General features: G+C 48.5%; 1 protein-coding gene across 7 annotated transcripts in view; it reads right to left on the bottom strand.

The window, feature by feature from the left end:
- Window positions 1–27,184, bottom strand: part of ZNF124 (zinc finger protein 124) — a 567,552-nt gene that overhangs the window by 322,938 nt on the left and 217,430 nt on the right. For all 7 annotated transcript variants that reach the window (XM_069607994.1, XM_069607991.1, XM_069607993.1 and 4 more), the window contains 2 exons: window positions 23,231–23,341; window positions 13,873–13,980 (listed from right to left, as the gene is read on the bottom strand). In XM_069607994.1, coding sequence (XP_069464095.1) covers window positions 13,873–13,980; window positions 23,231–23,341 — 219 coding nt within the window. The remainder of the gene's footprint in view (window positions 1–13,872; window positions 13,981–23,230; window positions 23,342–27,184) is intronic.

Here is a 27,184-nt window from a genome sequence, read left to right as displayed (position 1 = left end):
GAGTGACATGTCCAGAAGCCGGTCATGGAATGCTCTGATAGAGCGGGGCTGGTCTTATTTATCCTGGTCTACCTGAGGGTCGTCCAGAACGTCAGGATCCTGCTGACCTGGAGCCCGGGAAGAAGTCCCCCGGCCGGGGTGCCCTGAAAAGTAAGGAACTTACCGTGAGTCTCTTCTTTCCGTCGATGAAGAGTGGAAAATGCGATAGAGGAATTCTGGAAGATCCCCTCCCACCGACAAAGACGACGCTGAGTCCCAACAGTGATCCGGTCCCAGACACTCCAAACAGAGAGAATGGGGATCTGCCATAGCGAAGCAACGTTCGCAAGAGGAACAAGTGACAAATCCCAAACGATCCGGCACAGACGGAGGACTACGCGACTGCAGAACCGGAGCAGAAGAGAAGGACAACGGGAAAAGAAAAAATCTTCCCGGTGATGCAAGTGCGTCCAGCCCCGACCACACAGAGAAAAGGACTGAAGGGTGATGTGCGGGGCAGAGCTAAGGAGGGTGGGGTTACGGCCGCGTGCGGTACCCCGCGTAAAAAGAGAAGGACACATTTTTCAATTTTATGCTTTTTTACAAAAAGTGCTCAGGTCCCGTCCCATAGGACGGAATGTCCCAAAAGTATGGAGGAAGGGGACGGGACATAGGAGTATGAGTATTTAGAAGGAACGTGTAAAAGAAATAATCTTTGCCAAATTGGCTCTGCGGAATCTACCTCAATACAAGGCAAAACGTAGCTTTTCTGCAGCTTTTCAATGAATCATTGCTCCTAAAAATTCTGGAGAATCTACAGGTTTCTCAGTAATTTATTATAGAAAGGGCACATAGGTTGTGTTACACTTCAGGCTCCCCTGCAGCATTCGACTCATTTGCAAGCTCCTTTGTGGAGCAGGTACAGGTTGCCATGGCGTCTGCACAAACTACGGTGGAATCCGTGTCAGCTGACACGTCTTGTACGTAGAAGACGTACGGCAAGACACGCCCCCATACGGCTTTAAAACCGCTGTCTTTCAAGGGGCTCGTTGCTGCTAATTAGCGTTACAGCTACTGCGGTTACATCCGTTCTTTCCTTCGTGAAACCTTCCTCACGAGACCTTGACCTGATTACCTGGTTCTGACCCTCGCCTGGCTTCCGGATTGAAACTCTGCCTCCTTTTCTGGCACTGTCTACCGACCGCTACGGCATTGACCCGGACTGCTCCTGACCTGCTCGCTCTTTCCCCTGGTCCTTGTCGTGCTCTCCTGGTTCTTGATGCGGAACGTTATTGGATTGTTATTCCTGCTTCCTGCTGCCTCTCGCGGCACCTCTCCGGCTTGCTGTCAGTAGACGCGTAACGTTATTCTTCCGGCTCCAGCTGCCTCTCGCAGGTTCTCCGCTACCAGCCACCCGAAGCACTTCAGCTACTCCGATCCTGCCTGAATGACTGTGTTCTCAGGTAACTCAATGTAACTCAATGTAACAGTGCCTCGGGTGAGCCCTGCCAACGCCATCTTGGTCTTTAATGTACCATTTACTTACTGCTCTGTGGGGAATTTCCTTTTGCTGAATTCTGGGACACTAATTGGAATTTCAGACTTTGTGAACTCACCATCAAAGTGCATATTAAGGCTTTCCTGATTCTGCACCAACCTGACATTAGTGCAACACTTGTGCCAACCGGGCTTATTTCCCTATACTAATATTCCTGTTTGTTATTTTCTCCTGCCGTTGTCTCCAATCCTGGACATTTCTCAACCATTGCCCACAATTCAGGTCTGTTTTTGTTTTAATACTGTAGGTTGATCCCTTAGACTATTTTCCACTCATTAAAGTTAATTCCTTATTTTTGTAGATCCATCCCGGGGAAGCTCCACTCCAATACCTGCCTAGGTATTTACTATATGATACTGATTGATTGTTTGCGTTCTCTCAACACTGTGTAATATCTTTGTATTCCTTTGCAGCATTGGTATTGGCGGTGTATTTTCTCACCGCTCTTTTATTCAATTGACACCTCTGCCTGTTCCAATCGAAACAGCAGAGGTACGTTGTAGTAAAGAGCCCCTCTTTTGAGGAAGCCTGAGTCTTGTACTCAGGGGAGCTGGAAGTGAAGGTTGAAATCTATTCCTGTACTCCCATCATCTCCAAGGTCATACATCCACATCCTTGACCTCCTACGGAGTGGTGAGTAACAGGTTGCTGGCCGTCATACCCCCTACGGGGGCTCCATCAAATCTAATCATATTCAAACTTTAAAGGCAGAAATTCCCTGCTAGCTGCTGCAAGAGACAAAGAGGAGCTCAGATATTAGAATTTAGGTATTCCCAGACTTAATGCAGGTTAAAAAGAAACAGCGAGATTCATGCCTGAAGTACGCCATCATGATGTTCCCAGCCAAGCTCAAGAACATGACAGATAGGAGGTGATACTTTATGGACCCAGCTGCATTGGAAGATTTTCACAGAAAGGGATCATATCAACCAAGAAATTACCCAGACCAATTCAAATCAGTTCAACACGAAGCAGAAGGTGAGGTTTGAAGAGGACGCTGCACAATGGCATGCGCGGTTAGATATAACTTACAATATAGGCAATGGGGTGGGGCAGGGAGGAAAGGAGGGGCGACAAGTTGTGGCATAAAATCTAATAATGGCGGTTTCCCGAATGTCTCCACAGCATGTTGAAACGATTTTGTATGTTTGGGTTTGGCTAGCAGACTGAGGGCTGGCGTGGGAGACAGGTTTGAGGATGTAGAAAAAGGAAGTTGGTTTTCTCTTTGTAGGACACAACATATATTTCAATGCACGACTGCAGATTTGTACAAGGACCCGTTTAAGGATTTTGCTTGGGCAGCACATGAATTTCAGGAATATATATACTTTAGTTTAAGTCATTTCTGGCCTGATGCTGAAACACTGTGCCACCAGGTTGTATAAACACCCATTAACAGTTACCTGATGGAATTGTAAACCTATTAGCAACTGGGGCATGTGGGCACAGCCAATCAGATTCTGAAACGTGTAATCTCAGCCTGCGTTCCACGGAACCCGCAGGCCGTTTCCGTCGCTACGGGCAGCCATCTCTCCCCTCCCCCTAGGGCCCCCTTATCTTTTTTTTTTGTCCCAAAAATCAGAACCCTCCGCCCCAAACCCCCTACCTGATTGAGGCAGCCGTGCAACCTGCCGCCGCCGCAGCAGCTTTCCATTTCTGGCCGCCATAGTCATAGGTTTCGCTCAGGCTGATAACTTGGGCTGGAGGGCCGTTACCTCCCGTTCCAACCCTTGACATATGCATGTTAATATTAAAATTACCATTGCACATAGCAGGAGTGAGCATAGATATTAGTCTTCATACATCGCAGGCGCTACAAGAAGTGGAACAAGATCATGAGGGTCATCTACTCTTGATCTCTGGAGTATTGGTGACTGTTAATATATGCTCCAATTTTAGATGATCCTAAATTTTATTTTAACATCAATATCTGGACCAGGTTATAATTTGGGCATTAGATTTCAACATGGCTTTGGATCTTCAACTTGAAAGATCCAAGACCACCATCACCTCACAAGCAAACCTGGTTTTAGTGTGATACTGCACAACATTTATTTCAAACAGATTTATGGTGCTGCTTACATCCAGTACCAAAGAGTATATATTTTATTCCTATGTAAACAATCTACTTTCGTGCATCGATTACATAATGATCACTACAGGATTGTTAGAAAATGTTCAATAATGTAAAATACTCCCTCGAACATTATCTGATCCCTCACTTGCCGCTCTGCTGTAGGACGTCCCCTAGAGACCGCAGAGTCATAGCAGATGGCGTTTTAACCATGGTGCATTATAAAGGTCCCTTGTTCAAGCCGGGTGCCGCTGATGACATTGGGGGTCATTCCGAGGTTGGAGGTAAGGAATTACCGGCACCGGTAAGGGTGCCGATGCCGGTAATCCCTTACCTCCGTATTCCGAGGTCCCTTTGCGGGTCCTTCCTTACCTCCTGTTTTTAGCAGGAGTTAAGTACGGGACCGGCAAAGGTACTTCGGAGGCAATTACGGTACCGTAATTTATGGTGCCGTAATTACCTCCTTCCCCATTCCCATTGAGCCCTATGGGGCAGAAATGGGAAAGGGCAAAAGGTGAATGGGGAATTACCAGTCCCTCCAACCCTGGAATGGACCGGTAATTACTCCATTCACCATGCCAGATTTGGGACGGTTTCGGAGGTAACCATGGAGCTAATTACTCCATGGTTAGCTCCAAACCCGGAATGAGGCATAATATCTTTTCAGAAGAATTAAGCTTCAGTTATAGAAGATGGGATACTCTGCTGCTTCAGAGAATCATGCATTGCATGCGGGGCTGGAACCTTATGATATTTTAGAAGGGACTTGGGTCAATTGGATTTGAAGGATTTAGAGATAAGATAGGCACAGACAAAATCATTGGTCACTGCTCAGAGAAATAATGGATACAATAGAGCAGTTCAGGGACAGAGCCGAGAGAGAGAGTGTTCAAACAGAAGTAGTATAGATGTGCTGCTATACAATATGGAGAAAGGTATAGGTCTGGAAGCTTACTCGAGTGGATGACCAGGCAAGGAAAATGTTTTAGAAATATACAAGGTGTAAAAAGGTGCATTAATGGTGAGACCATTAACACTTCATTTGCAACCTACTATAGATGGGATGAAATAGTTTTTGGATGGGTGGAGCAGGAAATAGGTCCCTTTCAGAATTAATCCATCACAGTGCCATAGCTCATTAAAATATAAGGTCATGCTACCTGAAACCACAGTTAAATATTAAACAATACTTAAGTTTTGAGGTAGCTGTAAAGACAAAGAATATTCATTGATAATTATATAAAGGTATTGGAAGCCATGGAAAAGAAAATCAAGAGGGATTAAATCACAAATAGCCATGATAGACAGATTATCATCGATCAAAATGGTGTAGGTGCCAAAATTACACTATATATTACTTTACATTATACATTTCAGAATGTTGTCGTCAGACCTTCGGGCTGCTACTTCAAAGAAATCAGTCAGTTAATTGTTGAAGTAATTTGGGCTGCCACGCCTAGCATTGGAAACTTTAATGAAACCTTAGGTCCATGGAGGCCTGGCTGTTCCGGAAATATAATTATACTAGGAGGTGGCGCAGCCACAATTTGCAGTATGGTGGTTCATTGAGAAACAAATATTGCATCATATTTGTATTGAAAAGGCCTCTGTGTTCTCTATATCTCTAAATGCCCTCCCTGGAGATGTGCACAAAATGATGACAAAGGGAGAATTTCAAATTTGGAATACTACCTGGTTGGCGACACAGAAAATTACTATGGTATATTTATTCACCTAAACTACCAACATGCTATATACCTAGACTTCCTGTGATGCGATGCTAAAAAAACAGTTCTGTCCACACTTTCAGCAATTAAGGGTCAATCAAATGGGAGACCATTTTAGAGATACTTTTTTCTGTTAATTTAGGTAGTCTGAAAGGGGCAGGTCAACGCTGAATCATGTTTTTCATCTCTTGCATGCTTTCAGGGCATGTTTTCCAGGAGAGCAGGCCCCCGTCCCTGCAACCTCCTGTTGCAGTGATATTTCAATACATTATATGTTTCCATACTCTCCTACAAATTTATTTTGTCACTATGCTATATATGAAGGTATTGGGACGCAGGCTTAACAGACATCACTCGCCCTGAGCAGATCGGAGGTATCTGTGGGAATTGTCTTTCGCAGGAGGACCTGTGGTCAAATTAAACCAATATCCATAAACTCTCAATTTAAACTAATACACTAAATTCCTATATGGCAAATGTATTATACACCTAAAAGGCTTCACTCCTATCAAACTAGTTTATTGGATATATGCTATAGATGCAACGGCCCGGGATATTTTCACACCTGGCCTGGAACTGCAGTAAGATATTGGCCTATTGGGAATGGTCCGAGAGGTCACAGATTGATACATCACTTTTACCCAACATGCTTGGCTACTGGGGATATTCTCAATAAAGTAAGTTGTTAAAATGCATTTTTAAGTATCGCTTCAGTGATAGCTAAATGTTTGATGGCAGGGAACGGAGGTAGAAGAACAAGTTACTTCTTACCTGGTAACGTTCTTTCGACGGGATGTTCCTCCGACGTATTCCTTATCTTTGATAATAAGTATCCAGCTCGCTGGCCTCGGAAATGTTTTCTGTAGAGGGCGCTGCGCGTCGACGTCCCTCGACGGCCACCATATCGGCGCCGACGTCACCATGCCCATAAATAGCCACGCGCTGCGTCCGTTGCTCAGTTCCGTTTTGTAGCATAAGAAAAGACATGCCTGAATCGGTTAGTAACCTTGAAGGACTGAAAGCTGCAACCACAAGGGACGTTATCACTGCGGGGATGGATGGGAGCGGCGATAAGGAATACGTCGGAGGGACATCCCGTCTAAAGAACTTTACCAGGTAAGAAGTAACTTGTTCTTCGAAGGGATTGTGTCCTCCGACGTATTCCTTATCTTTGATAGACTCACATAGCAGTGGTATGTAATTGGAGGAGGGAGTGATAGTGTTATGTATCCCTTTAGGGATGGACCGAATGTAATACGGCCTTGCCAAATCTGGTCTCTTGAGCAGTGGAGGAATCCAGATTGTAAAATTTTGTGAATGTATGTGCGGACGACCATGTGGCAGCCGCACATACGTCCCGGACCGGTACCCCTCTCTGGAGAGCCGAAGAGGCTGCGATACCCCTGATTGAAGGAGCCCTGAGATTTTGGGGTGGCTCTTTCCCTGCTAGTCTATAACATTGCAGGATGGCCAAAATAATCCACCTGGAGATGGTTTGTTTTGTTATGGGTAGTTCCAACTTGTGACCCGAGTATCCTACAAACAGTTGGTCTGCTTGCCTGATCCTAGCCATTCTGCTGATGTAAAAGCTGAGAGCTCGCCTAGGGTCCAGCCTGTGTAGCCTTTCCTCCTCTTTCCCCGGATGGGGAGGAGGGTAGGATGAAGGCAAGGTAATTTTCTGAGTAATATGGAATTCAGAAACCACCTTTGGGAGGAAATTAGGCTTCACCTGTAGGACAACCTTGTCCTTGTGGAAGATTGTATGTGGGGGTTTACAGGAGAGAGCTTGTAGCTCACTCACCCTCCTAGCAGATGTTAGTGCTACCAATAGGACAGTTTTAAGCATGAGAAATCTCAACGCGCAAGAGTGAAGAGGTTCGAAAGGAGTGCCCATTAAGAAGTTTAAAACTAAATTTAAATCCCATAATGGAACCTGGAATGGTTTTGGAGGGTAAACATTCGTTAGACCCTTGAGAAATTGTACCACTAGGGGAATTTTGAAATACGATGGTTCCTCCGCATTGCGCTTGAAGATAGAAAGCGCTGCGAGATAGCCTTTTACAGTGCCCACTTGAAGGCCCGAGTTAGCCAAGTAGAGTAGAAACGATAACACCGTTGGTGTACTGCATGAAAAAGGGTCGATATTCTCTTCCCTACACCAGCTGCAAAACTTGTTCCAACGGCAGCGGGATAAAGACTTTGTTGCTGGTCTTCTGGCCGAAAGCAACACCTCCATGACGTCATCAGGGAGATCCCAATCCTTGTACCTCAACCTTTCAGAAGCCAAGCATGAAGGTTGAGGGTTCTGGTGTCTGGATGGAGAACCTGACCTCCCTTCTGTGAGAGAAGATTCTCTTAGAGTGGAAAACGGATTGGAGGGCAGATGGACATATCTAGAAGGTCCAGGTACCACGTTCTCCTGGCCCAATCCGGGGCAATTAGGATCATGGTTTTCCGGAATCTTCTCAACCTCCTGATCATTTGAGGAATAACAGGGACTGGTGGGAACGCGTAAAGGAGTGGAAACTCTCAGTCCACTACGAACGCATCTCCTAGAGCTCCTCTCGGGGCAAATTCCCTTGAACAGAACAGATCGCACTTCCTGTTGGTGCTTGTGGCGAACATATCCACCTGAGGGGTTCCCCAAAGGGCGAAGATCTCTTTAAGGATTTCCTGAGCTAGCTCCCACTCGTGGGAGACTGTGCTCTGCCTGCTCAGAGCGTCCGCTGTCAAATTCTTCTCTCTGGCTAGGTGGACTGCCATTAGAGAGATTCCTTCCCGAATTGCCCAAAACCAGAGCTGCATTGCCTCTCTGCACAGTGGCAGTGATCCTACGCCTCCTCTTTTGTTGAGGTAGTGCATGGCCACCGTATTGTCCGTCATTATCAGGACATTTCTCCCCTGTACTGATGGCAGGAAAGCTTTCAGCGCTAGTCTGATCGCTCTCAGCTCTAATAGGTTGATGTGTAGTCTGGACTCCGATGGAGACCAACGACCGCTGATGGTCAAGTCGTTGGCATGGGCTCCCCACCCTGTGAGCAAGGTGTCTGTGACTACTGTTATCTCCGGCCATGGTTGCCAAAACAGTTCTCCTTTCAAGACGTTCTCTGGATAGGCCCACCATTGAAGGTCGCAGGGTACCTTGTACGGAATCCGGAGGAGATCTGTCATTCTCCCTGAGAATTGTGACCACTGACTTCTCAGTGCCCACTGAAGAGATCTCATTCTCAGGTGAGCCTCTGGCACAAGGAAGATGCAGGATGCCATGAGGCCTAGCAACCTCAAAAAGTCGAAGGCTGGGAGACATTGGGCATTTTGAAACTTGGTGACCATCTGTAGAATATCTTGAGCCCTCACACCTCTGGTGGCGATGCTTTTCCCAGGGAAGTGTCCAGGACCGCTCCAATGAACTGGAGTCTCTGAGATGGTATCATCTGTGACTTCTTTAAATTGAGGGAGAAGCCCAGTCTGTGAAGGAAGAGGCAGACATAATCTAGCTGGGTCTGGGCCTGTTCCGAAGATACGGCCCTGATCAGCCAATCGTCCAGGTAGGGATAGACGTGGATCCCTTCCCTCCTTAGACTCGTCGCCACTACCGACATCAGCTTGGTGAAGACCCTCGGGCGGAGGTCAGCCCAAATGGCAGAACTCGAAATTGATAATGAGAGTTGCCAATTGCGAACCTCAGGTATTTCCTGTGCTTGAGATGGATTGGCACATGGAAATAAGCACCCTGAAGGTCCAGAGATACTAGCCAGTCCTGGAGCTGGAGGGCCTGAAGGATCTGAGAGAGAGTTACCATCTTGAACTTGTCCTTCCTGAGGAACTTGTTCAATTCTCGTAAGTCCAGGATGGGTCTCAGTCCTCCGTCCTTCTTTGGTATGAGAAAGTAGGGGGGAGTACCAGCCCTTGTTCCTGTCCGCTACAGGTACCGGTTCTATGGCACCTTTCTCTAGCAGGTCCATAATTTCCTGCAAGAGGAGCGGATCTGGAACTTTCAGGGAGCTGTTCCCCGGTGGATGACTCTGAGGGATGTGTAGAAAGGGTAGGCAGTAACCTTGGGCAACTGTCTCCAACGCCCAAGCATCTGACGTTATAGCCTGCCATTCCCTCAGATGGTGAGTTAACCTGCCCCCTACAGGCGTCTTGTGTGTGAAGGCCTCAGAGTGGTTTGGGGGCGGCTGATGCAGATGCCGAGGGTAAAGAGGCACCTGCTGCTGCTGCGGTCTTAGTACTCTTGACCCGTCCACCTCGGGTGGATCTCCTTTGGCCTCTTTCAGCCGGCTGTCCTCTGCCTTTCCCGAATGCGGAATAATAGCAAAAGGACTTTCCTCTCCCAGAGGTTCCAGAGGGGCGAAAAGGAGTTTGGCGGATAGCAGCTCCTAAGGATTTTGCTGCTGCTTTAGAAGTCTGTAACTTTTCCAGACTGTCATCAGCCTTTTTCCCGAATAATGAAGAGCCGTCAAAGGGCATATTCAAAAGTCTGGCCTGTACATCAGGGGCAAAGCCCGACTTTCGCAACCACGCATGCCTGCGGATTGTTGTACTTGCCGCCATGGCCCTGCTGATAATGTCAGCGGAATCGATGCCCGTTTGAAGTGATTTGCACATGGCATCTTTGCCATCTTTAATGATGTTAAGGAAGGCTTCCTTTTCCTCTCCTTCGGGTATGCAGTCAGCCGCTGATGAAGCACACTCCCATAGCGTGTGACTGAACCTGGCGAGCGTACAGGTGGCGTTGATGGACTTCAACGCCATACTACAGGCAGAGAAGACTTTCTTTGCCATAGAGTCGTACCTCTTATCATCCCTATCCTGTGGGACAGTAGGGTAAGCAGTCCTACTGCTGGATGAAGTTGCCGCTTGAACCACCAGGCTCTCTGGGGTCGGGTGTTTTGACAGGTATTCAGGGTCAGCAGCCACTACCCTATACTTTGTCGACAATCTTTTATTGACTGCTGGGATAACTTCGGGAGTTTCCCAATTAGATGAAATATTTCTTTGTAGGGCTGCATGGAAGGGGACCACCGGGTCCTCCTGTGGGCCTTTGTCCAATATATCTGTTAGATCATCCTGTTGGAAAACAGGTGAAGGCGCAGACCAACCCATAAACTCAATTATTCTAGCCATCAGGGTTCTATATGGTGTTTCGGCATGCTCCCCTGGGTCTGGCTTTACAAATTCCACTTCTGGGGAAGTGTCCAGTCCACTTGCCTCATGAAGTGACTCCTGTAGTTCCTTCAGCCTTCTTTCTTCAGAGGTGAAATCCTCTGCAGTAGGCAGTGTGGTTCTCTGTAAACTAAATGTTTCCTGGTCAGAATCTTCCCCTTCTTCATAAATCGAAGAAAGACCAGGGTATTCTGACCTCTGAAATGAAGTAAAGCCCATCTCTAGGGCCGAAGGAGCCAAACTCGTCGTTATTGGACGAGAAAATGTTGATGTCGTCGATGCCGATGTAACAGGCTTCGAAGGTGCCGAAAACTGCGTCGAAAAAACTGGAAGGGGTCTCTAAGAACTCGAGAGGATCGGGATCCTACTCGAGGGCATCGACGACGGTCTCGGCTGTGGAGCCTTGGTCCTCTCTTTCATCGGCGTCGACGATGGAGTCGAGTCGATCGACCGATGCGTCGAGGAACCCTTCGAAGACGGTGCCTTCTTACCCGATGGCTCATGGCGCTCTCGGGTGGAATGTTTCGCCGGGTGCTGCGACTCGCGGCGTTTTGATTTTTTGGGTTTTTCACCCAGGGTATCACCCTCAGCTGTCTTCGAGGGGGTCGAGGCCGCGTTCTCGAAGACGCTTAACATTTTCTTTCTGAATTCCTCCCACTCAGCTTGAGAACTGTGTTTGGTGGGACAGGAGACTCTTTCTGGGGACACAGAAGACGACGAGGAATGGGACCTTCGACGTCTCTTTTTTGAGTGTCTAGATCTCGACGAATGGTGGGAGCTGCTTCGAGATCTAGAATGGGAATGTTTGTTTTCGACGGCGAAGAGACAAATGCCTCGACTCAGCCGACGAAACCTTCGAGGAGGATTTGGTTGACTTACCTCTCTCGAGCTTCCCCTTTCGCTCCTTCACGGCTTTCGCCGTCATGGACATGCAGTCCTCACACTCCGAACAATGGTGCTCGGACCACAAGCACCATAAACAGACCCTGTGTGGATCCGTTATTGACATTTTTTTACTGCAGTCTCGACATTTCTTGAAGCCGGATCGTGGCGTCGTCGGTTCTGATGAAGAAGCCATCGACAACGATAAGGAATATTCTAGTCAAAATAGATAGTAAACCTGACTGAACTGAGCAACGACGTTCCGAGGCCCCACGAAGCGCGGAAAAATTGAACTGAGCAACGGACGCAGCGCGTGGCTATTTATGGGCATGGTGACGTCGGCGCCGATACGGTGGCTGTCGAGGGGCATCGACTCGGCGGACGTCGACGCGCAACGCCCTCTACAGAAAATATTTCCGAGGCCAGCAAGCTGGAAACGTATTATCAAAGATAAGGAATACGTCGGAGGACACAATCCCTTCGAAATATGAGTATTGTAATACTAATGAAGAGGCTTATTGTTCGATATTGCCGCCTTCACCCTAACCAAAGGACATATGGCTGAATATGAGGTCCTACATTACAGAGAGGGATGATTTACAGTCTGCTAACAAATCGGCTGATGCATCCAATACTTAAATGCTGGACAATTACATTTAGGCAAATCATTTATCTTGCAGGTAATAAGGGTGCATGAACAGACAGTATCCATTCAACTGTGACAAATTGTGTGAATTTCATAATGCAATAAATTCTATCTTTGTCCAGGTGGTTATACTGAGATTTCTATAATGTATGCTAATGGTGTTGGTTTACTGTTACGTTATAACAAAATGGAAAAAATAAAAAATATAAAAACAAAAACACTGCCAGTTACTACTCAGGAAAAGAGTAATATTTCCAAACTCATGTTCAAACCCAGCACCGATTTGTGATTCATATCCAATTCCCCTAAAGAGAACTGTTTGAGCACTGCTGCTGCCGCCATCCACCTTGGCGTGCCCTGAACCCGGGATTCGTCTGTTCTGTATAGAGGTGCAGTAGCAAATACAACAGTAATGCTTCAGAGCCGGAGCTGCGCAGGAGACAAAGCTTAAGGCTACAGAGCTGCTAAGCCGCCACTTCACTGCTGTCTGATCTCAACATGAGGGACTGGGCCTATAAGTCCTCAACTGTTACTGCACCAGCAATAATTAAGTTAAATTAGCAAAAGAGGCAGAATGGTCAGCTGGGGTTGATCAGCTCCAGTAGAATAGAGAAAACGTTTGAAAGGGAACATGTGAGAACGGGGAACATCCATTCACACAGAGTAAAGACATTCCGAGGAATAAACAATCAAAACCATAATAAACAAGTCAAGAGTGCTATTAAAGAACTTAGGGAAATAGACCAGGTAGCAGATCAAGGAGAGAAAGAACAAGAGTGGAGAGCAGAAGCAAATATGAGAAAAAACTGGCCAGGACAGGTGTTGCTGGGAAAGCACAGGCCAGATCCTTATACCATGTTTGGCTGTGGCTGCAAAAGGGTGTGGACAATGACTGGAAGCATACCAAGAAGAACATTCTGAGAGAACCAACAGGCCCAGGAGGGCAACCCATGGATAAAGAGTGGTAGCGCAGCTTGGAATAAACCCCCAAGAAAGAGGGAAGACATACTTTCTGGTGAGATAGTGTTGCAAGGCATTGATGTGGTGCTTAGTGGTCCTTATTATTTAAGTTAAATTCCCTAGACCCTCACGGAAATAATCCCACCCATCTTGATCATGTTAATAAAGGGTTTTGAACTTTGCTTTAGGATTCCTGTGTTTGTTGATTCTGCCACATACAGAACTTACATGAGGTTTATGTATTGCCTATATCTTAACTTATGTTCTATGGTTATCTGCCTTGCCACAAGGGAACAAAACTACCAATGGAAATTTGGATATATTGTGTCTTGCTTATGGCAAAAGAAACTAATCTTGAAGGAATAAAAATGAACAACCAGCCCATTATAGGATGACTACGTTCAGGACATGATCATACCATCTGTCATTTCTCATCAGAGAAGACATATACTTCATAAATATAAACCTAGATAGAATTTTTTTCTTGATCTTTTCCTAATTCCAGGCCCGGATTGTATTATGTTAATATATGATGCGTCCATTGGAAACAAATACAAATATCAAAGGCTAATGTATATTTAGCTAAGCCATATTACTTGCCTCTATCGTCTCAGTCTTTGGCAGGAAGGGTAATGACAGCTTTAATGTAAAGGTCAATGATCTGCCCTCTTATTCGAAAGGAAATTGACAGTGAGATGTGAGATGGAAGAGGGTGTAACAAAGGGTATGTACTATGGGCAAGTCTCTATGAAACATCACTCTTTGGATGAGCACCAACATCTCACATAGTGAAGGCGGATGCCAATTAAGGCATCTTCGTAGAGTAATTACCTGCTCAGCTGATTCATTCTTAATATAGTATGGATTATTCACTCACTTGTGGGACTCCTGATGCTTTCTCCTCTCTCCACATCTTCATGTATCATGCTATAGGGTTCAACCTCTTCTTTAATGCGTAACAAAACTGGTGTTTCATATACATGCTCTGTTAAATAAAAATAAAATAGAACGAAAACATCATTATACGTTAGCTCCTTACCAATAACAAACGTTAATGTTGCAGTTCACAACAGCTCAATCTTATTTGATTCTCATCATTCAAGTGTCAGCCCCTAAGAACAAAACCGGGTCAGAGAGGCCTCCCCGAAGAGCTTTAAGAAAGGAATTAAGGAGGTGAGATATTTCAGCATGTTCCAGACCGTGGTTCGTAGTGGCAGAGCAATAAGGCAATGGCCAGGATGGAGGACAATACCTCAAGCCAGAAATGCAGTAAGAATTAGTCTGGGGTATATGACTGGAGCTGGATGGAACCTGCAGCGTAAAGAGCACAGGAAGAGGAGACACACATACAACTATTATACTTCAATGACAATGAAAGATAACAAAGGTTCAAAGGATGAACAGAAGCCAAGATACAAAGCAGGGGATCAGAGCATAGGTGAGAGACCATTCAACAGCTGAAAGGTGGCATTATTACAACTACATTAAGACAAACCACCATGGAAGAAATTATAATATGTTGGCTATGTGAATGTGACCAAAGCTTGAAATTACACAGTGATCACCAAATCATACTGCAGCCTTTAAGCTTATGTAGTGACCCACCACTGCCATGGGGTGAGAGCACCAAGGTTACTTCTGTGTGAGCACCTTATTACTGGCAACCCTGGTAAAGGATAGTGTGTTGTAGCAAATGCAGCTCACTGGAGCAGACATGGTAATGTGATTTCATGAAGCAGGGGAAAGTTACGAAGGAATCTATGACGCATTTTGAAGGAAAAAGTAGGCTGCATCTTGGACCCGGTGAATGGGAATTGGCAGCCTCTAGCATGGCTGCGTCCTCAGACTTGTTATGTTGGTTGTGACTAGGTTTGCACATGATGTGCTCCTTCAACCTTGAGGTCTTCCATGGCTTCTTCCATGTGAGCAGAACGAGATGTTGCCAGTTTGTGTGGCATCCCTAGTTCCGGGATTCTTTGCAAATTCCTATACTACTTGTTTTCTTAGGTGTAATGAGAGGTACTTTTGAATGATTTGCGCTTTAATTTCTCCTTCATGGGGTAGAGCACAGGGGGTAGCAAGGTTTCTCAAGCGCATGTAAAAAGCATACAAGGATTAAGTCGCGCTTTGGCTTGTCTGGTGAAGCTGGAATCTCTTATAGCCGACGTTAACCATCTGTGTAAAATATTTTGTGAGAACGTCTCGAGTTGCTTGGTAGGATCCATCACCTGATGGTAGTGCTTTGGTAAAACTGTGCACTTCACAGCTTACATAAAACAGGAGTATTGATTTGCATACTTGTCTTCCTCCTCACAGGACACCTTGAAGATTTCCAGGTGTTCCCATCCACCTAACCCATCGGGGGCCAAGTGTGGCTGGTGAGCTGTGAATTTAAAATTCCTGTACCAGGGGGGCGTGGCTTGGAGCCGACTCGATGAGGTCGCTCCTCTGAAGCCGCCCGTGGATGGCCCGCTGCCGTGCTTGAATGTATGCGGTTCCTGGGCCCTAATCGATCCAGCAACACCGGCCACAGATGTAGGAGCCGCTGGAGAACAAGCTGTCCTGAGATGAGGGGCTGATATCGGAGCTTTACACTCCAAATCGCAGTACAGAACCCGGCCCCCTCTCCCGCCGAGAAAACCAAGATGGGGGACGCGCGGCTGTGCGCACTCGTCACAGGGACATGGAGGCGAACCCGGACGCAGCATACAAGCGGGGGGTGTTGATCGCCCATAGCGTAGCGAGCGGACTGGCACCATCTGTCTGCGGGGAGCGGCTTGTCCCTCCCCCCCGAAGCGCCGGAGCCTGAATCTAAGTGGGGAGTCCCTGGCACCGGAGGCCGCGGCAGAGGCGATTGAGGCGATCGGCATGCAGTGGGGTCCCCCTGCCCACCCCTGTGTCATCCCCAGGAGGGTCCCGCTCCGGAACTAAGCCTGGTAGCCCTCCTACAGCCAGAAAGAGGTAGAGGCCACAACTCCCGGGTGGGGGTTCCAGGGAGACGCTGGAGAGCTTCCGCGGCGGCCCGCCCTTAGTGGACTCCTCATCGTGCCCCGCGGCCTCGGTGCCTGGACACTCTGCACCCCCCAAGAGTTTCCGACCCACGTTGGTGGTAGGCTTGAACCGCAGCCAGCCTTCTGAACTCCTCCTGGTGCGCCCCTGCCCCCGACCTTGTTCCCCTTCAGACAAGGCTATAACCTGCACGAGTGAAGTGACTCTCCTTGGCTTCTTGCGAGACTGCGGAGCTCTTGTTGGCCTTTGAGTCGCCGCCGACAAGCGACACAATGTCCAGATCACAGAAACCCTCCAAGTCCTCAGACATAGCAGCCATGTTGATGTCCTCTGACAAAACGAAGAAACTGGACTCCTGCCCCTCTGCCTCGTGGGAATCCCTGGATAACAAGGGACCACTGGCAACCAGAGAAGACATCCGAGAATTTATGGCTGCTATCAAAGCAGAATTCAGGTCCTGCATGACGGAACTCTCTGCCAAGCTCGAGAGCACAGACAAAAGGGTCTCGGAAGCAGAACAGAGATTGGGGGAGGTTGAGGATCGCTCCCGGGATTATTCCTCCGCCTTAGCCGAGGTCCAGCGTTCAATCAGATTCCTGCAGGACAAATGCGATATTCTGGAATACAAACAGGAGGACCTGGAAAATAGGGCCCGGCGCAACAACCTCTGCATCCGAGGGGTTCCTGCCTCGACCCCTGACAGGGGACTGGCGGAATACGTGGGCCTCTTCTTTCAATCCCTCCTCCCGGACCTTGATGACTCGCAGCTGCTCCTAGACCGCACTCACAGGCTGAACCCTCGTCGCGGAGTGGAATCGGTTGGCCCACCTGACATTATCACCAGGGTGCACTTCTTCACCACAAAGGAAGCCATCTCGGCGATTAGCCGCTCCAAGGATGACATCACCTTCCAGGGGACCCCCCCTCCAGATTTTTCAAGACCTATCCCCTCACGCTCCAGAGGAGGCGAGCCCTCTGCCCGTTGACTACCTTTCTTCAAGCCCAAAAAGTCTGCTACAGATGGCTTCACCCCACCGCTTTGCAATTCTCCTACAAAGGCTCTGTAAGGAGAATTAGCCACTTCGAAGATGCTAAAAACATCTTAAACCCGGACGCTTCCAGCCCCTCTCCTTCGCCGCCCATAGAAGCGTCAGCAGGCTCGGACCCTGTGGCGGCTCATATTCGCACACAAAACTCCTGGTCGAAGGTCCCGAGATTCCGGAAGAGGAAATAGCCTAGCAGGGTCGCGTGATGAGGACACCGGCCCTCACACTCCCAGTTTGCCGGTCCTGCATTCTGGACCCAAGCAACGCCCGCAGGAACACAGATGAGCTTACTTCCTAACGCAGCGGGCACCATTCCACGGCTCATGCCCAGCTCCAAGGCACTTTCCACCAATGAGTCCATGGAGCGATCCACAAAGACTATTGATGAACCTAGCCATGTTGGCCTTTCAGTATTCGTTGGCCCTGTTGGCCAGGGGGGGGCTCCCGACCCACAACCGGTCTGCCTCCCCCAGTTAAATCTCGGTCCTCCCGTTGGAGGCCCGAGCAAAATACCCTGAAGGCAAGGGTACCTACGGCTGCACCCTCCGCAACGTGATGGCTAATTCCTCTGCATTTCCCCCCCCCCCCCCCCCCGCGGTGCTCGTCAGAGCCCCCGGAGCTGGTCCCGTAATATCAGTCTCTCCGCTTTGTCTCCCTGAATGTTAGGGGACTGAACTCACCTCCAAAACGCAAATCCATCCCACAGAAACTCCAGAATGATAAAGCAGCGGTGGAGATGCTACAGAAGACTCACCTACTGCCGGCAGACCACAGGCGCCTACACTCTCGGTACTTCCCAAAGCAACTCTTCGCATCTGGAAATTCTAAGCGACGCGGCACAGCAATCCTGTTTGGGAAGGGGCTGAACCCTCAGATCCAAGACTCCATGAGCTGCCCGGAGGGGCGATACATGGCGGTAAAATGTCTGATGCGGGGACAATTGTACTCCATAGTTTCAGTGTATGCGCCCAATTCAGGCCAGGCGCTCTTCTACGAGTCGCTAAGTTCAGCTCTCTCTCCCTTCCTGGAGGGCCAGATTGTGATTGGGGGTGATTTCAATGGGGTCCCGGACCCCATCAAGGATAAGTCGCACCCGCCCTCTGCTGGGGACTTCGCTACAACTTTGGCTCTCCTGAAATTGTTCAGAACTTTAGGGGTGGTGGACTCGTGGAGGGTATTCCATCTGTCTGAAACAGACTTCTCTTTTTACTCGTATGTCCATAGAACGTTCTCCAGGATAGACCTTCTCTTGGTATCCCCGCAAATCTTTACATTCACCGACGATGTGACAATAGGCTCCAGAATCCTGTCTGATCACGCCCCGGTGATCCTAGAGATCCGAGTGCAGGAACCACTTAATCCCCTACAGCGTAGATGGACACTATATGATCCGATCCTGAACGAAATGCCTCCCAGAAACACAGTCGCAACCACGATCACCAATTTCTTCAAGGAGAATCCCAGCGAAGACACCTCCCCTGCCAACAAATGGGACGCAGTGAAGGCAGTGGTGAGGGGGCAATTGATTGCGCAAGGAGTGGCCTACCACAGACATCGACGACAAACTCGTCAGAGCCTCGAGGAGGAATTGGATTAAGCTGAAAAGCTCCATAAAGAGAAGGGCTGGACCCCTAAAACACAGCAGGCTATCCTGATAGCGCAGAAGAAGATTGAGGCCCACTATACTGAACATACTGCCCACCAAATGGCGAAGGCTAAGCAGTTTTACTATGCCAGGAACAACAAAGCAAATAGACTATTGGTGGGCAAACTAGCCAGGACAAGAAGAAACAATACGATTGTGGGTCTACGGGATCAACATGGCAAAATCCAATATGCCGATCAGGACAAACTTCGGTTTGCAACGGCCCACCTGACCCAGGTGATGACCGCTCCTGTGCGAGATGTGGGAGAACAAAAAGGAATACCTCCGGCAAGCAGCGCTACCCCGACTAAAGAAGACAGCCTATGACTCTCTGGAGACACCGATCACCGATGAGGAAGTGGACGTGGCGATAAAAGCCCTCAAGTCCCGGGCCCCCGGCCCGGATGGATTTACGGCCAGGTTCTATAAGATTTTCAAGCCTCAATTGTTGGCGCCTCTGGTGCAGCTAACTCATTCAGAACCTCAGGCACAATAACCCCATCCATGCAGGAATCAATCACTGTCCTACTGCCAAAACCGGGAGGCGATCCGAAGAATCCCGCGTCATATAGACCTATCGCTCTACTTAATATCGACGCTAACATATATTCTAAAATTCTTGCAACATGCCTCTCCCAGGTCTTACCGGAGATAATCAGCGCCGACCAAACTGGCTTCCTCAAACATCATTCCACCGCCTACAACATCCGCAGGACCTTAGACCTGGTGGAGCTGGCCTCCCGAGACTCCCGGGAGTCGGTGCTGCTGGCCCTGGACGCAATTAAGGCATCTGATAAAGTAGATTGGACCTTCATGAGGCTCACCCTCGAAGCGTTTGGTTTCGGCCTGGAATTCTGCACCATGACCCTAGCTAACTATAAAGCGCCCAAAACCCTTCTCAGAGTCAATGGCACCCTCTCCTCCCCCATGGCCTTAACTTGTGGAACCAGACAGGGATGTCCGCTGTCGCCGCTCCTTTTCACACTCATTATGGAGCCGTTCGCCCAGCGGATCAGGCTGAATCCTGCAATCAATGGCTTCCAATCGGGTTCAGCCCATCATAAACTGGCCCTCTATGGGGATGATGTCCTAACCATTACAAAGCCTCGCTCTTCCCTCCCTCAAGCCCTGGCAGAGATAGCAAGCTATGGAAGGGTTACGGGCTTTGCCATCAATTTTCGGAAGTCAGCGGCCCTGGCGGTGGGCCTTTCCTCGACAGACCGAGAAGCCCTAATCTCGCTGTGCCCAGTATAGTGGATGACCACCAAAATTAGTTACCTGGGGGTCCAGATCCCAGCTAACCCAGGTGAGGTTTACCGGGCTAATTTCACTCCATTATTTACAGCCTTGGAGGCAGACCTCAAACGGTGGGCTGCACAGGAGATCTCGCTGATGGGCCGTATCACGGCATGTAAAATGAACTTGCTACTGAGGTCCTTTACGGCTGCTCCTCTCTCCCGGTCCCGATTCCGGCCCCAGCCCTCCAAAACCTACAGAAGAAAATGTTGCAGTTCATTTGGAAGGGGATAAAAGCCAGGATCCCTAAATCCACGATGTTGGGCAACGCAAGGCTCAGCGGTCTCGGGGTTCCAGACCTACAAAAGTACCAGATGGCGTCCCAGCTGGCCTGTATTCAATCATGGCAAATACTTACTAATCGCCCTAGATGGGTGGACCTCGAACAGGCGCAGCTACCCCTGCCTCTACGCTTTCTCCCACACGTCCATCCTCCAGAGCGGCGGCGATGGCGGGAACTCTTGGCGTCCACCAAACATACCATTTCAGTCTGGGACAAAGCCCTGAGACTAAAGAAGATTCCAGTGGGACTTAGCCCCCTCGCCCCAGTGTTCATGAACCCGTCTTTTTCACCCAGCCTGTCAATTCGAAACTTTGGGCCCTGGATCACGGGAGGCCTGGAGACCCTGGGACAACTCTTTGAGGGGGGTCAACCGTGCACCTTCAAGCGATGCAAAGAACTCTTCAAGATTCAGGAGCGGGACCGTTTCACGTACATCCAGCTACACCACTGGTGCACTCATCCGCAGACACGTCAGGCAGCCACCCGCCCCAACGGCCATTGAAGTGACCCTTACCGAGCTGCCACCCCGAGGGAGAATCTCCACTCTGTACAAACGCCTCCAACCGGACTTCCTAATTTCCAAGCCCCGATACATGGCCCAATGGGAAGCGGACCTGGGCCACCCTATTGAAGACCAACTCTGGGCTGACATATGGTCTCGAGCCCACACCTCTTCATCATGTATCACAAATAGGGAATGCGCCTATAAGATTCTCCTCTGGTGGTATCTCCTGCCATTACGACTCCATCACATGCATACCACTCTCGACCCTCACTGCTGGAGACAATGCGGCCAAGTAGGCTCCTTCTTTCATATGCGGTGGTCCTGCCCCAAGGCCCAGGCTTTCTGGGAACTTTGCCTGACAACGATTGCGGACATCACTCAGGTGCAACTGCCCCTGGAGCCTGAATCCATTCTCCTGGGAGCCCCAATTTCTGGAATTTTCCCAAGGTCAGGGCCCAGGGCCAAACTATTATCCCAATGCCTATTGGCAGGCCGGAACGTGATAGCCCGCACCTGGAAGGCGGCGGAAGGCCCCCTCATGCCGTTCTGGTGGGTGAAGATCTGGGACATCCTGATAGCTGAGAGGGTGACGGCCGCCGGGGCAGGCCTTCTACATCGATTTCATAACATCTGGGGCCCGGGCCTCGATTATGACCAAAAGTTCCCGGCTTTGACATTTAAGCCCCAATTGGCCAGGAGAACAAGGCAAGCTGGGGAGCCCCAGCGGGAGCGGGGGGAAGGAACCTGAGACTGGGGGAGGGATGGGGAGTGATATCGTAGTGTATTGTACTGTGCATCATGTCGCGAATGTTTAAGTTATGTACTGTGATAACCTGCCTTCTTAAAATAAGCACGTTAAAAAAAAAAATTCCTCTACCAGACAGGAGTTTAACAGTTGATGCAGCTTGAGGGGTGCATGTTGTTGTTGACTGCATGGCCTGACCGTGCCCCTGTTGTGGGCCCATGGGCTGCATGAGGAGGACACATCATCCTCTCCCTGTAGTTGGTGGCGCCTTCCATAGGGAGATAGGTGAGCCCCAACTCCATAGGTAATTATCGATGAAATGGAGACGTGCAACACAAGCACCCTGGGATCACAGGGCTGCTGACCACATAGCACACTTATTCCCATGTTTAGGGGTGCGCTGAACTTATGTGCTGTGCTTCTTTGAGTCAGACATCTCCAATCACGTGGGAAAGGGAAGAGAAAAACAACCGGTGTCCCTCCTAAGTTGTGTGAGGCTGTTTTCATTGGGAGATGTGAAGCAGATCTAGTGTATGCTAGATGGCTCTGCAGTGAGAATGTGTGGCCGCGTTCTGAGGCGCTAGAGCAGCGAGTCCAGTCTTAACGGCAGTTGTGTTGTGCAGGAAGGCCACGCTGTGTTAAGATGCAATAACTAAGCATACACTGGCTAATTGGAACTGGGGCCGCCCCAGAAGGGTGCATCCCCTTTTATTCCTTCTAATCATGTCAGCTAGTCGAAACAGTGTTGGCGATTTAACGTCATAACACATACCACCAGCAAACAATACCAAGTTGCCCCTCAGTCCTCCCCTTTCTAAGGAGTCATGCAACTTGCATTCATGATACCATCAAAGACCAGGCTGCCTAAAAGGCCAGTTAGCGTATAATTGTTGACCACTAGTCTGTACAATGACACTAACCACAGCAGAAACTTCTGTGACAAAGAAAGCAAGCATTGGCAATCGCAATAGTTTGGGCTTTTGTGTAGGCATGGGAAAGGCACTTACCGGCCACTGCTGTAGTGGTATTAACTGGCCATTGATGGTAGCAGATGCAAATGGGGCGAGTACCCTGGCATCTAATAGCAGCGCCTGGCAAATGCCTAACACGTATACACAAGCCAAACCTGTTGGCTTTGCCAATGCTTGTTTTTAACAGGAATTCAGTCAAGGACACGCATAGTGCTTACACATCGAGTGGCTGAAGGCAGGTCTGGTTTAGAGATTTCTATTACACCAGTGGCAGGTTTACAACTCCAATGAAGTCATCGAGTCTCAGAAGACTCCTTTGAAAAAACACTGACAGGCATTTTGAGTGCAAAGTTTGATTGTAGGGCTTCATTAAAGCAGGCTGAAAGAGTTTCCAGGAGGTGGTGTTTTAGGCGGGGAGGGGTAGAAACTGGTTGGGAATGGCATAGGGATTAGCAGAACCATGGGCAGTCAATGGGTGGGTAAATAGTTGTGTGTCTCTCCTCATATGCTATTCCTCCATATTTGTACTCTAATGCAATAGTTTCGGTTTATAGGTGGCTCTGCCACCGAATAGACCAGACTAAACATTAAGCAGTCTAGACACATTGGCACTTTGCTTGTAGAATTTGTTGCATAAACCTCAATTTTCTGTGATGCTCTTTTCCATACAGTGGGATCTTCCAACCATTTCCCTGTTGTAATTAGTTTTGCTGGGGCAACTGTTCTGTATTTTACCTGAGCTGGGGTCAGTGCAGCTGTCGTCTTTTGTGCCACAGTTTTCCACCAATCTTGACTCAAATTCTTCTTCTGTCCGCATACCACTGTCAACATTGAAAACTGGCTCACCTGGTGGACAGAAAACGTTTACATTATTAGTCCTGTTTGTGAACTGCCAAAAGAGGGTGCCCAGCAAGGCTTGGTTGTAGAAAAACGAACAAATGCTAAAGTAGGATTGCATTTATTCATCACTGAATACAAAATTGAAGCTCATGCACGTCGCCACTGGGTTCTTGAAAGTGCTGGATCACATAAGCCTAATCTTAAAGCACAGGTGTGGAGACAATAAAGCTCTTTGAAATGCATTAAAAATGGTTCCATGTCATTTCAACGAAATGCATTACGTCTATAATTATTTACTTCGAATGTTTACTTTTTTTATGGGGATCCCCTCTCTCCCGCCTTCACTACAACCCCTAAACCAAACCCCTCCCCAGCACCTTTTACCGCTTAACCCACAAATACATATATACATTTGAAGTAATTCAAAGTAATTGTCACTAAGTAAATTACCACGATGTGAAAACAACGGGAAACTATGCAAAATATGGGAATTTGGGTACCACCTCAAATTTAAGGAGCCTAGCTGGAGCACAAAGTTCCTGCCACCAGAAGGATAATAAGCTTGCACCGCGTTCATCAGGTAGGCCCACAAAGAACAACAAAATTCCACTCATACGCGACGAAAGAGGAGATTCGACGTGCGTGCCTCAAGGAAAATAGGAACCTTCCATTTTCAAGGTGTGCCCCTGTTAACAGCAGCTCTTACCATTTCAGAAGAGACAAGCCTTTCGACAGATCACCGCAAAACTGCAGAAAGATGTGGTCCGTTATTATAGATGGACCTTCCCCTTCTGGCTGGTTTTCACCTGGAACTCCCCCAGGAAACGGGATGCAAGACACCCGAGGAGGTAGCGCACGTTTTGGGGCTACAGCTGGAACACGGGCAAAGCTCGGCCGAGGTGCCCTTGTGACCCACCAGGCCCAGGAGCAGAACTCAGGGCGTGACTGCGGCATTCACGATCTCCGGAAGCAGGATGAAAACAATGCAGGAAGTGGTTGGTAACAACTAATGCTCTTCCCATCTAGGATGAATTGGGGGCTTTGATTCCATCTATCGTCAGGGAGATTCGGAGAGATGGGGGTCTGGATCACCTCAAATTTTCGGCTTTGTTAAAGGGGTGGTAGGGCGAGGAAGGGTAATCGGGGACAAGGATGGGTGGGTTAGGGGGCGGGGGGGGAGAACAGTCCATAGACAGAACCTTTTCATGGGAAGGGTGATGAAGGAGAGCAGGAGGATGAATCACAGCCGGGCCGAGAGCACCAACAAACGGGGAAATGCCATTCAAAGACCTGACTTATAATGTGAGGGGCCTGAACACCCCTCATAAGAGAGACGAACAAGTTACTTACCAACTGGTAACGTTCTTTCGATTGGATGTTCCTCCAACGTATTCCTCATCTCAGATATGTATTCCATCCAGCTTTGCTGCTCTTCGGAAATTTTTTCGGCAGAGGGCGCCGTGCGTCGATGTCGTCGAGTCGATGGTCCCTCGAAGGCCTCCTTCGAGGGTGACGTCATCGGGTGTATAAGTAGCACGCGTGGCGCCCGTTGGCCTCAGTTCTGTTTTTCCCCCTTTTTATCTTTGATCTTGTACTGTGTAGATTGTGCCGGCAGACAGGTATGAGCCTTGCGAGATTTGAGATGGCAATAATCCGGAAAAATCTACAGAGGGGTAGGCTGGGAGGGCGATGAGGAATATGTTGGAGGAACATCCAATCGAAAGAACATTACCAGTTTGTAAGTAACTTGTTCTTCGAGTGGATTGTGTCCTCCAACGTATTCCACATCTTAGATAGACTCCCAAAGCGGTATGGACAATTCCTCTGGAGGAGGGGGTAGATTTTTCGATACTCTTAGATAGCTGAGTATAGTACTGCTTTTTCAAAAGTTAGTTCCCTAGACTGGGAAGCATCCAGGTTATAGAATTTTGAGAAGGTGTGTAGCGAAGACCAAGTTGCTGCTTCGCAAATGGATCTCATTGGAACACCTATTTGAATGGCCATGGAGGAGGCGATGCCTCTGGTGGAATGAGCACTCAACCCTTCCGGAGGGTCTTTTTGAGCTAGTCTGTAGCATTCTAAAATGCAAAGCACAATCCAGCGTGAAATTGTCTGTTTTGTCACTGATTGACCCAGTTTCCTTCCTGTGTAACCTATAAACAGCTGGTTGTCCACTCTAAGTCTGGAAAGTCTAGAGATGTAAAAGCTTAAAGCTCTTTTCGGATCCAACCTGTGTAATCTTTACTCCTCCTTCGAAGGATGGGGTGGAGGATAGAATGCGGGTAAGACCATTTTCTGATTTAAATGAAAATCAGATATTACTTTCGGTAAAAATGATGGTTTTACCCTCAACACAACTCTGTCCTTATGGAACACAGTATAGGGTGGCCCAGAAGAGAGTGCCTGCAATTCGCTCACTCTTCTTGATGATGTTAGAGCAACCAAGAAGGTTGTTTTCCACGTTAGTAATCTTAATGGACACGTGTGCATAGGCTCAAAAGGAGCACACATTAAGAATTTTAGGACTAAATTTAGATCCCAGATCGGTACTTGAAATGGGTGAGGAGGAAACCCATTAGCGAGTCCTTTTAAGAATTGTATTGTCAAAGGAATTTTGAAGTAGGAGCATTCTTCCGATGAGTGCTTGAAAATGGAAAGCGCCGCGAGGTAACCTTTTATTGTTCCAATAGTCAGCCCTCTATGTGCTAGGGTCAGAAGGAAAGAGAATACTTCCGGAATAGAACATAGAAAAGGATCGACATTCTTTTCTCTGCACCAGTTGCAAAACTTTTTCCAACGGCAACGGTATAGAGACTTTGTTGCTGGCCTTCTTGCCGAAAGCAACACCTCCATAACGTCATCTGGAAGGTTCCAATCCCTGTATCTCAGCCTTTCAGATACCAAGCATGAAGGTTGAGCGTTTTGACCTCTGGATGGAGAACCTGACCTTCCACTTGAGAGAGAAGGTTCTCTCTCGGAGGAAGACGTACTGGAGGACAGATGGACATGTCTAGAAGGTCCGGGTACCACGTTCTTCTGGCCCAATCCGGGGCAATTAGGATCATGCGGCTCCGAAACCTTCTCAGCCTCCTGATGACCCGAGGAATGACGGGAATCGGAGGGAACGCGTACAATGGTGGGAAATTCCACTCCACCACGAACGCGTCCCCTAGGGCTCCTCTCGGGGGAAATTCCCTTGAGCAATACCTTTCGCATTTTCGGTTGATTCCGGTTGCAAACAGGTCTACTTGAGGGGTTCCCCAAAGGGCGAAGATCTCTTGAATGACTTCCTGAGCCAGTTCCCATTCGTGGGATACCGTGCTCTGCCTGCTGAGAGCATCTGCCATCATATTCTCTTCCCTGGCTAGATGAATTGCCGTTAAAGAGATTCCCTCCTGAATCGCCCAATACCAGAGCTGCATTGCCTCTCTGCACAGGGGTAGTGACCCCACGCCTCCTCTTTTGTTTAGGTAGTGCATGGCTACTGTGTTGTCTGTCATTATCAGGACATTCTTTCCCCTGACAGATGGCAGGAAGGCCTTCAGCGCTAGTCTGATTGCCCTCAGCTCTAAAAGGTTGATATGTAGTTTGGACTCCGATGGAGACCAACGACCGCTGATTGTCAAATCGTTGGCATGAGCTCCCCACCCCAGGAGTGAGGTGTCCGTCACTACTGTGATCTCCGGCCATGGTTGCCAAAAGGGTTCTCCTTTTAGGATGTTCTCTGTACAGGTCCACCATTAAAGGTCTTGTCTGACCTTGCTCGGAATCTGAAGAAGATCCGTCATTTGACCCGAGAACTGGGACCACTGAGTCTTTAGGGCCCATTGAAGGGATCTCATCCTCAAG

The sequence above is a fragment of the Ambystoma mexicanum genome, chromosome 4q, assembly GCF_040938575.1.
Source record: "Ambystoma mexicanum isolate Mex_15411 chromosome 4q, UKY_AmexF1_1, whole genome shotgun sequence".
NCBI classification, from domain to species: domain Eukaryota; kingdom Metazoa; phylum Chordata; class Amphibia; order Caudata; family Ambystomatidae; genus Ambystoma; species Ambystoma mexicanum.
Note: the sequence above shows the minus strand (reverse complement) of the source record. Positions and strands in the feature narration are given on the sequence as shown.